This window comes from Ambystoma mexicanum, chromosome 4p (assembly GCF_040938575.1).
Source record: "Ambystoma mexicanum isolate Mex_15411 chromosome 4p, UKY_AmexF1_1, whole genome shotgun sequence".
NCBI lineage: Eukaryota > Metazoa > Chordata > Amphibia > Caudata > Ambystomatidae > Ambystoma > Ambystoma mexicanum.
This window is the reverse complement of record NC_090927.1, coordinates 344597834-344613506: the sequence shown is the minus strand read 5'-3', so window position 1 is coordinate 344613506 and position 15673 is coordinate 344597834. Positions and strand designations below refer to the sequence as shown.

General features: G+C 43.8%; 1 protein-coding gene across 8 annotated transcripts in view; it reads right to left on the bottom strand.

The window, feature by feature from the left end:
* The window catches only part of LDAH (lipid droplet associated hydrolase), a 1186576-nt gene that overhangs the window by 850204 nt on the left and 320699 nt on the right, over positions 1–15673 (bottom strand). For all 8 annotated transcript variants that reach the window (XM_069605885.1, XM_069605890.1, XM_069605888.1 and 5 more), the window contains one exon: positions 8207–8341. In XM_069605885.1, coding sequence (XP_069461986.1) covers positions 8207–8341 — 135 coding nt within the window. The remainder of the gene's footprint in view (positions 1–8206; positions 8342–15673) is intronic.

Below are 15673 nucleotides of genomic sequence, written 5' to 3'. Positions count from 1 at the left end.
AGATGCAAGATGTACTATTACAATTGGTAGAATTGATCTTGCACACAGGACATGGATTGAAGGAACAATAAATATTAATTGTGTGACTGGTAGTAATCAAGCATTATGACCGGGCTGCAGTTGAAGGGACAGGAGTTAGGATGGAGTAGCCCTACTTTTTCCATTAGTCCACCAACTTTTCTCAGAGTGCACCATCCTATGCTAATTTCATGCGATATGTCATTGAGTCAACTTTCTTTTGGCACTTGAGCACTGGATTACGATCTCAATGTGCACAATGCTGCACAAGTAGGCTGATGATGTATGGATTTTAGGATGCAACAAAGTTACATTTCATTTTAAACTTTACTGAACATTACCTCTCTGTCACATAGCACTACTATTAGTGATTAACAGTAGTCGTAATTTAAACATATGTTCTTTATTCAATTATGCATCACCTTCTTAGAAAAAGTAAGGAGTGTAGAGCCAGTTCCAAAAGTAGTTCCATTGGCTTGCAAATCAAGGATAAATATTTAGTAACAGCCACTCAATCCAATGACCCAGATTTCCTTAGTTATACCTCAGTCTAATTTACCCATATTTTACATGCACCACACAATATGGTGTTCTTCTATTGCACCATAGCATTGATGCCTCATCATCCTACGTTTACTTATAATAAAATGTCAAACTTCCGTTACCAATTTGCACCATCCTTTCTCTACTATTGACTTCCCTTCCCCCTACCTAGCACACTACCCCTTTCATTTAGCCACACTGCCCATCGAGTAATTACTTGTAAATCACCCCCTTCCCTCTGCCCTGGTACACAAGTACATGTCAGATCACATTTATTTGCCATCCGTGTTATGCGATATACAAGAAGTTTTGGTAGGGCATTTGATAGTAATTGTAGCTATGGGGGCTACCCATGGACAGCAGAGTGAGACGCTGAGTGGATTTGACATTTGCTTCACAGACATATTGCACTTTCTTGTAAAGTTTGCTGCATATTTCAATTTATGGAAGCAGAGGTAACTGCCTGGTGTATCATCCATGGATATAGTGATGGAGAGGGAGTAAGTCTGACCAATAATATATATTTGTGCTGTGCACAAAGCGGAGGACTATTCCTTCAAAACACTTAACATTTTCCAAAAGGGCCATAGAAAGGTAAGAAAAGGATGGCATCTCAGAGCACACATTCTTGTGTTGTTTAACAGGAACAACATTTTGGGTACAATATTGTATATTATGTGCATCAAATATGGCTAGTGATGGTATCATTACAATAATATGTAAAACCTGACTGTTACATCCTTCTGTGTGTGTTATTGAACTGAGCGCAAAAGTGATTACCACAATCTACCATCATTTTAATATTCATGGTTTTAACTGGGGGTGCTACAAAACAGTTTTTTGTAATGCACTCAAGAGTTCAATAATCTCATCAGAAAAGGGGAGCAGCAGGCATACAGAATGAAAGCAATGAAAAGCTATTAAGATATGCATTATAACTAACTTAGTTGGCAAGTAGGAATCGTGCTAAGTGGCTGCGGATTGCAATATACCAAAGCTTTATGGGCCACAGTGTTAGCCAACATTGAAATAACAGGCAAAAGAATATGTTACTTAAATGCATACTTTGCTGATGTGCACTATGAACATGCGCATGTTGCCTTTGCTCAGTTTCTTCTTATTGTGGAGGCCCACATGTGGAGGACACCCAAGCGCACCTGCAACATTTCAGAAATCAAGATGATTGCTGGACTAGAGCTACACAGAAGCCAGTACGCCTCTCATTCTAGACACTTCTATATCCATGCCACTATATTTTGCACTGTAACCAACTCTATATGTCAAATATGATTTCAGAAATGAGCTTGTGGGTGTTTAATCCTCACTTGTTGTGGATAGTGAATAGCTAGTTAGCTAACAGCAATACATACTTACTAAGTGTTCAGAACTTGGTGCATTGAGTATTGTTGCAATGGGTTGTAGAGGCACAACTGTGAAATTAGAAAACCAATTTACAGCATTTCAGAGGTTGTTGCATTGGAGTCAGGGTGAAAAAGCCTGTTTTCATGGTGTGTATTCAAATTCTGTTTTTGAGAAGTGAGGAGATGGCTTGGACGTGTACAAGCATGATACCATTTGGTTCTGTTGTGATGCTGATACTTGACTTTATAAATTGAAGAAAGACTAGCACTGGTTTGTAAAAAACTCTTTCTACAGTAATGCAATAACCCCCTTGCCAGTTCTGAACCGTGTGGGCAGACAAATCTGCACCCCAACCACACTGTCATGCCCACTGGACAAGGGGCCAGTCCTTCCTCATCCTCAGGGTCCAATTGGACACAGGCCTGGTGGCTCACGTAAAAGTGTGCCTTGCACACACTGTGCCAAGGGCATGTGGCAGCTGGGCCGGGCGTGGCCGTAGAACAGCATTGGAAGGCACGTGCCAGAGTCCCTGGGAAGGGCAAGGTGAAGTCAGTAGGCGGGGCTAAAGGGAGGGGCCTGATCCAGCCTATACAAGGCCAACCCATCCACGTGCCTTTGCTTCGCGTTATTCTGCTTTCAGCAGCGTAACGCTCTCCGCTGTGCTGACCTGTGCATCACTGGATTCCTGCAGCTCCATTCCTGAAGACATCTCTGAGGGCGCTCCTTACCGGCTGCCAGCCGCTACATCGCTGTGCGTGCATTTTACCTCCATTCCATCACTGCCGGAGCCAGAGTCTTCATTTTACCTAATCCGGACAGCCAGTTACCCCGGAGCTCCTCTCCTCTCCTCTCCTTTTTCTCCACGGTATCTTCGTCCTGCAACCGCAAATCTTCATCGAGCATCCAGACGCCATTCTTCGCCGTCGGCCTGCACCTGCGAGGAAATAAAGAACACAACAGGTTAGAACTCATACGAATAACGAACGCTTGCCATACAAGAGACTAGAGTTTCCTTATAAAGACCAACTCACCTGTCCCTGTTGAAACTCCATCAATCTCTAGGGACTTCCCGGACCCTCCTCAGCTTCGATTTACTTCTTCAGACCTATGGGGATGGAATGAGACATTGCAAGAATTATTATAGACAAAATACAGACAGTCTAATTAAATAATAGTAATAACTAAAAGACTTACCTTCTAAGTGGATTGGTCACAGCTGGTCTGGATCAACACTTCCACGGACCAGTGAAGCAACTCGGTCCGTTCTACGCACCCCTGCTAGGATAAGCAGGACGGATAGCTCAACATTACAAAACAACAGGTGAGCTTGTATGGGAAAGTGCATGCACACTGTATTTTGGCACGAAAGGGTCGGGGGAAGTCACGATATTCCCACTCCATTTTCGGGGGCAACACCAGTATCTCGAGCAGCAGGCCAGCAGCAACCTGGAGGGTGAGACGATTCTGAGGAGTCAAGTCAAGGGAGGGCTCCAACCGTGCCCCAACGCCCCCGCGGAGACCAGGTGAGCGTAACACACACTGCTGCGGGATGGCCTCCATTCTGGGCAATTCATATCAAACAATGCATACAAGCCCAGAACCGAGTTTAACATATTGATGTACTGTGCATATTCTATTATAAACTGGGTACTGAAATATAATTTTGCATTCCCACATCTACATAGCTATATTCTACCGATGTGTGCCTGCCATGGTTTCAATCTTACTGTTGCTGGTTCTTCAACAGAAATTGGACAATAATCATCAACAACGCATCTGTGATAACAATTATCTGGGATGACGGCCAGACACCAACGTGCCCCATGGCAGCCTAAGGGGTCTGAAAATGTGCAGAAAGGAAAGTGAGGCATTGGAAAGTGAAAGTACTCCATTACTCACACTAACCGACCGCCATTTGATTCAATCAAACATTGGTGATGGAACTTTTGAACTTTAATCCGTCACTGAAAATACTCGTATTAATCAATCGATGACCAGAGTCAGCATTATAAGATTACCGTTAACAGGCATACAAAAAATGCGATGCATGCAATGTTTGCTAGCTATAACCTCTACTGGCAAAAGTTATCTATGTTTTTGTGGACATAATCATTTCTTCTGAGCGTCCTCTAATAAATTAAAAAGTACTTGTCACGTTCCCGACTATTCCTGTTTTTTCAAAATATACATTTCTTTCTCCTTTTTGTGAAAAGAAGCAAAACCTTAGTGTTTTGTGTGGATGTGTGTGCTTAAGTTCCTGGTTCTGCATTAGGTAACGTTATGAGGTGGGTTATGATAGGGGTTGGCTACGCTGCCCCTGAAAGTCATTAAAATAGGTGTAGCATATCGTTTTGACTTAGTGATGTCAGCTTTAGGGGCGGGTGATCTGAATTACTGCCGCAAGGGCACTTGAACTTAGGGCAATGGATCAACAAATAAGATTAGCACAAGATGGCAGTACCCAACCCCTCATTTTCGCATGTGTAAATGTGATAAAAACTAAGGTAAGATGCATTGCATTTTTTTTTTTACGATCGATGTATGCTGAAAAATACATGCCCAATCGATTGTGCCAATAGCATTTCTGAGCGAACTTCCCCTTTAAGTTAATATAAGTTGATTGGTAATATTCAGCATAAACAATGCTTATTTTTACTATGCTAGGTTATTCCCTTTCCCTTCTTCCGTGTCCTGTTTTGTTATCATCCCGTAAAGTATTTTGTCATGTCTTTCAATAGATTTTTTTATTAGTGTGTTGTAGTTATAAAATTAAACTTTTCACACATTATATACATATATACAATGTTACATTATAATTATCAAACAATACAATACATAATGTATACATTACTTACACACATATACAAAATGTTATAATAAATAGTGCATCTTCCTCCTTACCATTCTCCCAGTACCATCCCACAGATCAGTAATGTGATATTCCAATAAATTTATGATAATCTGCATTCATCCTGACAACGAACTCTGGAGTACAGGATAGTCTTTAAATATTAGCATCACATTCTATTACCTTTGTCTCAATAAAATTCCATAGACTAGCAAGTACTATGACCAAGGATATTTGGGTACCTGACAAACATCGTCACCAAAAGGGCTCTGTTTTTATATATATTCCAAATGATGTACAAATTTACCTAAAAACAACATATATTCATTGTCCAGAGTTAAGCTACCAGTCAAAGCATGTTTATTTGTTTCAGGCAAATAGGTAACTTTGCATATTCTACAGTATCTATGTTCTTTAATAATGACCAGCCGGGGCCCTAGGACCACCAAGGTAGGTAGTAGATAGAGTAGTTTTGAGAGATCATAAAGTAGAAGGCAAAACCAGAGAAAATATGTAAGGTTTTCAGATTTCAGACATATTCATGATTGGAATACCAGTCCCATTCCTTCACTTTTTTGTATATATTCTGATTTCAGGTGACAAGTCTTTCTCGCATAGAGAGCTCCATCCAATCTCTGTATTGACATTTGCATTATGTATAATGAATTCCTCAAATGTATTAGTTGTATTAGTTTTCAATACTTTGCCAATAAAGCTAAGAGTGGTCATACCGGATCTTTCATTGCCTTTATATCCAATACACCCCATTAATGAAAACAGCCCAACTTCTAAACTGATAGCCTCTATTGATAAACATTGGGGGAGTATGCACCTCCTAAAATAGGTAATCAACATGTGCCTTGGCTTGCGTATGTGGAAGATGTTAAATTTTGGACAATACACTTTTATAGGCCTCAATAGAAGTGCCGGCAGGCTGAGAGTGTATTCTGAGGAGAATGGACTACAATTAAATCTAAAAACAACAAGTACATGTATTCTGGTAGGACTAAAAGGGACTTTAGGCAGCGGCACATCCAAGGTGGCCTCATTGACCAAGTACACTCTTATGTTTATTTAGGGTAGATGATTAACATAAAAATAAAGAACTTAGAATCCAGAGAATTGAAGAAGCGAGAGGCCACCCCTTAATTTTTATGATTAAAAAGGTTGCAGGCAGAACTGCAGGCTCTAGTCTCAAGGCCTATAAGAAATGTGTTATGACTGCCATTCTATATGGATTGGAGGCCAGCCATTTCCGCGAAGGTTCCCCTGGCAATTTCCCTCACTCCATGTGCACCCATCTTCCTTTTTTTGTTCTGACTCCTACTCCCCTACGGCGTATAGCTCTCCTGAACCTCTCCTTTCATCCAATGTCCACAGTCTGTCCTGTGACACATTTTATTTCGGACTGTGCCTTTCAATGTTCTTGTGGTAATCCTGCTGGATTTCTGCCATAAAACAAAAATGATCTGACTTAAAACAGGCTCTCTATCAGGCCACCTAATTATCCCCAAACCGATGTGTAACCACCTATTTCCACCCTCTAAATATGACTTTGTCCTTTTTCTTTTTTAGATTCCCATGGGATTACCACAGCAATTGTTCACATCGAGCAAAAATAATTGCATCTTTTCAGAAAAGCCTCAGTGCTGCACTGTACCATGGGAGATATATAAACATGTTTGGGACCAGGGATAAAGCATCCTCTGTCAATTATTTCTGAAACTACTGGACGGATTTACACCAAACAAAAACAAGAATATCTGTGACTCTTTGTGCTCAACTTGTTTTTTACTTGGGGTAAAGCTGCCACAGGTTTTGTGGGGTGTGTTCCATTGAATAACCCTTTCCTCTATGTAAAAATGAATGTCTGTGGGCTAAAAACAGCTTTTCTTTCTTTGCTCAATAGATTTTCAACTGTTTCACAAATGTGCTCCACAACTTCCAGTTTGGAGGGGTCCATGGCCAACATTTTCCGAGGAAAATTTCAGTCAGATCCATCCATCCATTATTATGTGGAGCTAGGGGTGACAGGGATTGCCTGATCAAGGGGCCTAATCCTGATGCTCAAGTCCATCTCACCTTTCTCTTCAACAAACCACCGCTCATTCATGCCTGGAGGCCTGATTCTAGACCTAAGCTCTGACCATCAAGCTGTGTGTTGGCTAACTCCATCGTTGATCCAATACACACTCATTCCTACTCCCGCTCCTACGAGATAACTTGTAGATGCTGTTTCTCTGTCTGGCCCTTTCTGGCCATGTACTCCCAGGCTATTATCGCCTCCGTCTGTGCTTGCTCGCCCCTCAATTCCTCCACCTTCTCTCCCAATCTTTCATGATCCACTATTTCACTCTCTGTGTCTTTTCCTATTAGGTCTCATCTCCCTCCATCCAATCTCTGTTCTCCTGCCACCTCTTTAATATTCTCTTGTTTAACCATCCTCATTCTCCCCTTCTCAGCTCTTTCTGCTCCCACAGGTTATTCTATATCAACTCCTCCAGCATTTTAGCTCTCTCTTTGCCCCCACCACCCTCTGCACCTTCAGCTCTCCACACCGCCTCCTTTCCCTGCTCTCTTATCCTCTTCCATCACCTTCATCTTCAGGTTTCTTTTCTATTCCTCCAGCTCCTGCACCTTCAGATCTCACAACACCTTCTCGTTCTGCACCATTACTTCTCCTCACATTTTCTTCTCCTACAACTTCACAGTCTGCTCTCTCTGCTTCTCCGCTATGCCAAACACCCACAATCCATACCATCATTACTGTACTTTTATAGGAATAGGAGCCTCCCCATGGGCCAGCCCCTGAATTACGGGTTGCACCTGCAACTGGTGATTGCTTTGAGTTTGGGATTAGTAGGCCTGTGAACACTCTGGTGTTTCTACTGTCCCTCTCCGTAGACTAAGCTTTTAATAGTCTAGTTCGGCATCTGGGATTCTTTCGTCTCGTGCATAGTCTATAGGGCACACGCACATGTCTTGACAGGGAGTGGTGGCAGGGCCAGCAACTGTGCCAAGTCCATCCACAGGGTGTCGTGCCCGAAGGGATAACCTCCTGATTCGCATCCCCTTTGGTAATCTTGCCATCCTCCCTTTATGCAGTTTCGGCAGAGGAGAGATCCACAAAGATTGCCTCTGGCATATGCACACAGATTTAAAGGGGCTAAAACAAACATAGCATCAAAGCAGTGATCTTATACTGCAGGCCCCCAGTGTTCAGGGGGATTCCCAACATACCGCCCTAGCCCAATATTCTATAGAGGGTCATGCTGCCCTGCCCCTTGAGTCAACCCCCACTCAACTCCTCAGGGCTATGGTCTAAGCAATATTTGCAACACTGGCGAGAAGGCATTTGTTTATATCAACACAACCTAAGTATTCATGCAATAAAAACATTATTATTGTTTAAAAGTGAAAGATTTAATACTGTACCTATCATCATGCCCATGCCACTCGGGGGTCCACAGTGTCCAGCATGACTTAAACCCCATACTGGGTACTGCTGGTTGAGTCCATTGTACAAAGCTTCCATGAACGTCCTGTAATATCCAATTAAACCCGGGTTACCTGCAAAAAAAACAAAAAGAAAACACATTTTTATTAAGAGAAGTGCCAAAAATATGCAAAACATGTATGAATCCATGGGGTATTTAGGAAAATGTTTGATTGCATTTAACTTTTGATACAGTGAAACCAAATCAAAGGTTTGCAGTCTTGATTCATAAAGTTACTATTAAAAAACATTTGCAGTAGCTATCATGCAGTAGCACCATCATGAGTGCAAGCAGCCAATCCCCAATGAAATAAGGTAAGTGGGACACCTCTGGAGGTGACTCCCCCTCATGGGACAGCGGAAACCCAGAGAGACTTACGTCACCATCCCTTCCCCCAGAAAATAACACCTTTACGGTATATGCAGGAACTAATGTCTGCGAGAACCCTTTAACAATGACTGGCTCGGCTTCTCACCCAAACTTAATTTCATCGCTTTTAGGGAAAACAGCACAACAGTGGTGAAACCAGCCTCCTGGTTGCATATCAGTTGAAGAAGTCACGCAGCCCTCAGAGCTCAATCACATGGTAGCGCACATTGAGAATAGAGACGCTCAGAGAGGCAGAATGCAAGATGTGGCCTTATGCCCGGCAGGCGAGAAAACAGAGCCGTTGTGTGTGGTAGCCCAAGCACGAATGGAGGCCCACAGCAGGCCGAGGCAGAGCAGGGAGGAGCTCCTACACCAAGCACGCAGGAACCAGGAGGAGACGCCCACTTCAGTAGAGTCCAGTTGAGGAGTCACATTAGCAGCTCTGTAGCAAGACAAGGAGCAGCAAGCTTGCATTGCCCTACCAAGAAGCACTGCTCATCAAATACAGATATGCAGTGGCTTCCGGGAAATGGGAGGTGGGCGGCCAGGCTAGAGTCAGAAGCCCCGGAGTTTGGAGGCAAGAGAGAACCCCCAGAGTGGGGAGAGAATTTGAAGGATGCCCCGGAGTGGGGGAGAAACCAAGAGAAGCTCAAAACTGGGGAGAGAAACCGAAAGAAAGCCTAGAGTGAGGAAGGAACAGAGAAGCCCCATTGTGAGGAGAGAAACAAGAGAGAGACTCCAAGGTGGGGAAAGAGCCAAGAAACCCCTAGAGAGGGCAGAGAGACAGAGAGAAGCCCAGTGTGGGGAAATAACGAACCCAGAGAGGGAAATAAGCAAAAGCGAGCCCCAGAATGGGGAAGGAAGAGACTGAAAGCACCCCAGAAAGCGGGAAGGGACATACGAAAGTCTTCCCGAAGGGAGAAGGATTGGGAGACCCAGGAGTTTTAAGGATAACCAGAGAGACCCAGTTGGAAAACCCGGGATATCAGTTCAGCCATACATGAACTATCTATTTTGGACTGTGAACATAGGCAAGGAGCCTTTGGCAAAGAGACAATAGAGTGACGGTAAGAGGCGAGCAGCCATTCTTTTCTCATTGGCAAGGCCCAAAGCATGTCTTGGTTGGTTTGTATTTTCTTTTGAGCAGTAGGGAGAGAAAGTAGGCTTTCTGACAAAGGACTTCATTTTATGTTTGACCATATTGACGCCCTGACGAGCACCCCTTTTGACCCTCAGTTGTAAAGAGTAGGGCATGGTATCACATAGTTGGGGAAAGAGTAGGGATTTTGAATAAGAAGAGAGAATACACCTTTTAAAAATCATGCCTCTTTGTCAGTCTCCTGATTCTGACCTAGCAAAATAGACAAGTCGTGGCTGGGTGGGGTTATGTGTAGAGAAACTGAAAGAACTAGTGCTTGGACTGTGGTGCAGAGGTCATCAGGAGGAAGTATGCGTCCGATTTCACTTAGAAGGTGTAGTTGTAGATTGCATGTTTTGGTGACAGCAGCTCTGTGGCGTGTGACAGAAAGGTGGGAGTCAATGGTGAAGCGTACGGAGTGGAGGAACTCAACTTTTTCACACGCATGCAACACCAACCTACGGATGTAATAGGCCGCTGAGGATAAAAAGTGGGTATCCCTCAATTCCTCTAAACTTTTGCTGATTAAAACACAAGACACCCCCTCATCCTTAAAAAAGTCTGAGTCCGCTCGACAACAAAGATTACCCAGTTAAATTATAGACAATAGATTGCAGCGCACACTGGGAAGTGAGCTTTGTTAATTTTGAATTTTAACAGAATACAACCCGTAGTGTTCTGCCAAATGGGGAATTAATTAAATTAATATTTTCGGTTACATAGGCTAAGGATCTACACAGTTTTGCCCCCCACCCACTATAAATGGAAAGGATTCAAGGCAAGCAGACTCCCACCTTTTAGTTTTCCAGGGCTTAGTTCTACTTACATAGCATGCCTCTGTTTAAGGTTCAGGAAAGCCAGTTTCATCCCAGGACACTCTGGAAAGATAGGGCCGGGGTTTGGTCACTCCACTCTCAAAGATGGCCCACCACAGGACCCAGTCAGCGTTGAGGCCTTTCTAGAAATAGACAGCTCCAGCCAGATGCACTCTCAGCAATCTCCTTTGGTGTCTCCTTACAACTGTCAGATGGTAAGTTTCAGCAGCCTTCCAGGTGGTCTGTCTGTCTCTTCTCTCTGTCCTCCTGTCTTTCTCCTTTTTCTGTCTCCTGTTTTTATGTGTGTCTGTCCTAGTGCAGTCCCCTTAAAAAGCAGAAATGACATCACCAATATTACAATCTTGGGGAAGTGCCCTGCAATAATCCCTGCCACTAGGATTGAACAGTTACTCCTCTCTCTCCTCCCAACCCCGCCTCCAAGTCACGATTGGTGTAGGGGGTTGGAGCAACATATGCAATTGCTATTTGTAATCGCCCCTTTGTTCACCTTTCAACTTTTTGGCAAAAACTAGTTATATATCACAAATTCATAATTTTACTAGCAACTGCCATACCAAACATTTTTTCTGTTTTAGCTGACCATGGAGAATTAGATAAGCCGACCACCAAATCCGAACAATGTAGCATGGCCATGTGGCACATTTCTGCAGTTTCCATAAAAAGCACAACAGTTATGAAGATGGAAGTTATTAACCATATCCCTAATTTCATGTTCCATCCGCTCATCAACTCACATTTGGAACATGTTGAGATCAGCCAAAAACCTAGTCTAACTGGGCAATACAGTTCCCAGAGTCACAGGTAGGTGCATTTTATATCCCCAAAATCGCCTAGAAATGACATAAAAAATGGTACAAAAATAAAATCAATCCACATTATGGTTGCTGAGAAAAAGGCCTAAATGATAATAGTTCTTTTAAATTAATTGTGAATGTTCATGTGGGACAAGTTGCAGTTTCTGCCTTACGGCCATTTGTTTTCACTGGGTCAGCCTGTGACCAGAGTTTTTTTTTTATGAGTCTCTCTGAAGTTGGTAGTTGGCTCTTTGAGGTGGGTGCCCCAATTTTCACACATATTAGTCATGCTCCAGCCAAGGGTGAATTTCCTTGAAGTCCCTGCTTTCAGAGCCAGCAAGTCCAGAGAACACTGGGCTTTCAACACCTTCAGCAGCACATTTTATTGTAGGGGGGTCATTATTGGGAGATGTGAAATTCAGGCAGGAAGTGGGTGTTTTCCTTTGTGAAGTTTTGACCACAGCCAGAAACTGGTTTTCCATGAAGACGAAGTGGCTCTTCAAACGTCACTGGAGTTTTGTAGGTGAAACATAATATACTTGTCAACCCACACATCATGTTTTGTTTTCCTGACATTTGTCTGTGAGCAGTGATATTCTTTCCACTTTTTATTTTTTTTAAAGCTGTTTTTATTTTCACACACATGTGCAGGCCACATTTGTTTTCAATGTTTAAAAATCCCTTTTTCCATGTGACCGGGATCTTTGATTTCTCCTTGTAAATTAAATGCTGCCTATCCATTGGTAATGACAGGTAAGACCCTTTCCACATGGCTCTTTAACTTTACTTGAAAAACAAAAATGAATGCCAAGCAGATTTTGTTTCAGTGTTTATTTTCGTCATGGTTACAATAAAACCAAGTAAATTACTCGCTGTTATATATATATATACACATATTTCCATCCAATTTTTCATCCTTTTCATTCTTCAGACTGCTCGACTCTCATTTGGCTCATCAATCCAGTCGTAAAGCATGTCTGTCATGACAGCTTTTCAGCTGGTTGATGTGGACCCATTTTTCTTCTGTCCATTTTCCTTTTGGAGACATCTGTTACGCTCACCTGGTCTTGGTCTCTGCGGGGACGTCAGGGCATGGGTGGAGCCCTCCCTTGACTTCGCTCCCCTGGATAGACTCTCTCCCCCAGCTGCTGCTGAGCCTGCTGTTCTGGACGTTGGTATTGCCCCTTAGAGAAGATGAGAGGCAACGAGAATGGCGTGGTGGTGTCATGAATTCCCTCGACCCTCTCGTGCCAAAATGAAGTGCGCAAGCGTTTTCCCATGCAAGCTCACCTGTGGTTTTGTAACGTTGAGCTCTCCGTCCTGCTTCTTGTAGCAGGGGCGCGTAGAGTGGACTTAGTTGCTTCACTAGTCCGTGGAAGTGGTGATCCATACCGGCTGCGACCAATCCAGTTAGAAGGTAAGTCTTTTGGTTATGATTGATGTTCATTATATTATAATGTCTTTTGCCCTGATTATTAATAGTAATTCTTGCAATGTCTTATCTCCTCCCAAACGGTGTGAAGATCATAGATCGGAGTAATGGAGCGAGTCTGGGGATTCCCTGAGGATGTTGGAGCTCCCGAATTAGCTGGTAAGTTGGCCTTTATAATGGAACTCTAGACTCAGGTTGGTGCAGCTAAGCGTTCGTTATTTATATGGCTTCTAACCTGTTGCAGGATGAAGGTACCGCGAAGATGAAGAAAAGAAGTGGAGCTGCCGCATTGCTGGACGCCCAGATCAGGTGAGGAAAGGCTCCGACTCCGATAGCGATGGGATGCAGGTAAGATGCGGGCACAGCGATGTAGTGGCTGGAATCAGGTAAGGTGCGTCTTCAGCGATGGAGTAGCTGGAATCAGGTAAGATGCGACTTCAGTGATGAGTAACTGGAATCAGGTAAGGTGTGCCTTCAGCGATGGAGTAGCTGTAATCAGGTAAGATTCGCCTTCAGCGATGGAGTTGCTGGATTCAGGTAAGATGCACCTTCCGCGATGAAGTAGCAGGATCCAGGTAAGATGTTCTTCAGCGATGGAGCAGCTGGAATCAAATGGATGCACGACGAGTTGAAGAACAGGTAAGGACAGCGGTAAGCGTTACGCTGCAGAAAGCAGAATAACACGAAGCAGAGGCATGTGGGTGGGTTGGCCTTAAATAGGCTGGTCCTGGCCCCTCCCTTTGGCCCCACCTTGTGGCTCCACCTTGCCCCTCCCAGGGACTCTTGCACGTGCCTTCCAATGATGTTCTATGGCCACGCCCGGCCCTGATGCACATGCCCTAGGCACAGAGTGTGCAAAGCACATTTTTCCATGAGCCTGGCACCACTGGTGCCAGGACTGGGTCCATTTGGACCTTGGGGGTGAGGAAGGCCTGGACCCTTGTCCAATGGCCATGACAGCACTCCCCCACAAGGCCTCTCTCACAGGCGTTCCTCTCCCTGGTCCAGGTTTGGTGGGGTTGTTATGGTGAAACCGCCTGATTAGTCGAGGTGCATGGACAAATTCCACAGGTTCCCAAGTGCGATCTTGTTGTCCATAACCCTCCCAATCGATTAAGTAGTACAGTTTTGATGGTACTATTTTAGAATCCAGGATGTCTTTAACCACATGCTCAGGTTCTCCTTCAATAACTTCAGGCTCGGGTGGTTTTTTGATCCTAGTCTCAGGCTTCACAGGCTTCAAGAGGGAAACGTGAAACACTGGATGAATTTGCATATTGGTGGGTAGATCTAGTTTTCGTTTGATGATGGCCTTGATGGGATAAGGTGCAAGATATCTGGGATGGAAGACCTGGGGGGTCCTTTTAATGGTATATTTCTGGCAGCCAACCATACTTTATCCCCAATTTGGTAATGTGGAGCTTCCCTTCTATGCCTGTCAGCAAACTTCTTTTGTTGTTCCTTGGCTTTAGTTAAATTCTTGGTTGCTTCTTTAAGAGTTTGAGTAATAGTCTTATGTAGAGAGGTGATTGCCAGCATTTCTAGCTCGTCAAACGGGTAAAAGGAGGACGTCCAGAGATGCCGACCATTCATGATATAGAATGGGGTTTGTCCAGTACTGGTGTGGATAGAGTTATTGTATGCAAATTCAGTTAACCAAAGAACGTCCTTCCAGGATCCTTCTGTCTGCTGCAGCATGCATCTCAGGTATTGCTCTAACGTCTGATTAGTCCTCTCAGTTTGACCATCGGTTTGGGGATGGTGACTGGTGGACAGGCAAAGATCGATCTGCTCTATCTTGCAACAACTCCTCCAGAAGGCTGAGACAAATTGTGTTCCTCGATCAGAAATCAATACCGAAGGGAAACCATGTAGTTTGATTACTTGTTCTAGGAATACAGTAGCCAGAGTTCCGGCAGTAGGAAGTCCTTTTAGTGGAATAAAATGTGCCATCTTGGAGAATAAATCTACCACCACTAAAATTGTTTTGAAGCCGTCGCAGGGAGGTAAATCTGTAATGAAGTCCATGGATAACATATGCCAAGGGACCGGTGGTATAGCCAGTGGACGCAATAATCCTGCGGGATTTGACTTTTGGGATTTCTGTTGTGCACAAACTCTGCAGGTTGTAATAAATGGACCACGTCCTTTCTACAGGTTGGCCACCAATAATTCTTCCTGATTATGGCTCGTGTCTTAGTACTCCCGGGATGTCCCTCCACTAGTGACTTGTGGTAATTGGCTATAATCTAATTTTTAGTTTCTTTTTCTTTAATGTATAGCCTCCCCTGGAAATAGGGTAAATTATCTGTGATGGAGCACTGGTCTCCCTTGTTTAACCATTCTTGTTGGGCGGTTTGGTCCATTTGAGACTGGGGGCCGACTTTCAAATCTTACTAGCAGGCGGTTACTGCAATCTGATTTCAAATTCGCTCTTCCGGAATGATGGGTACTGGTTTTGATGGTATAAACGCGTCTTTGTCTTCTTCAGACAGAGCGTCTGCTTTTCCGTTACGCACTCCTGGTTGTTATGTGATCACAAAATCATACTCCGCGAAGAAAAGAGCCCAGAGAAGCTGACGAGAAGATTGGGCCTTGACAGTGTTTAAATATTGCAAATTACGGTGATCCGTGATAACGGTGACAGTATGTCTAGCCCCCAGGGAGGTAGTGTGTCCAGGTTTTAAGGGCTCCTTTGATCCCTAATAATTCTTTGTCAGTTATGGCATAGTTCATTTCTGGTGCTGTAAACTTAAGAGACCAAAATGCTATGGTATGTAACTGTCCCGTGTCCGGGTCACTTTGTGATAACACCGCCCCCATGGCCACAGTGGAG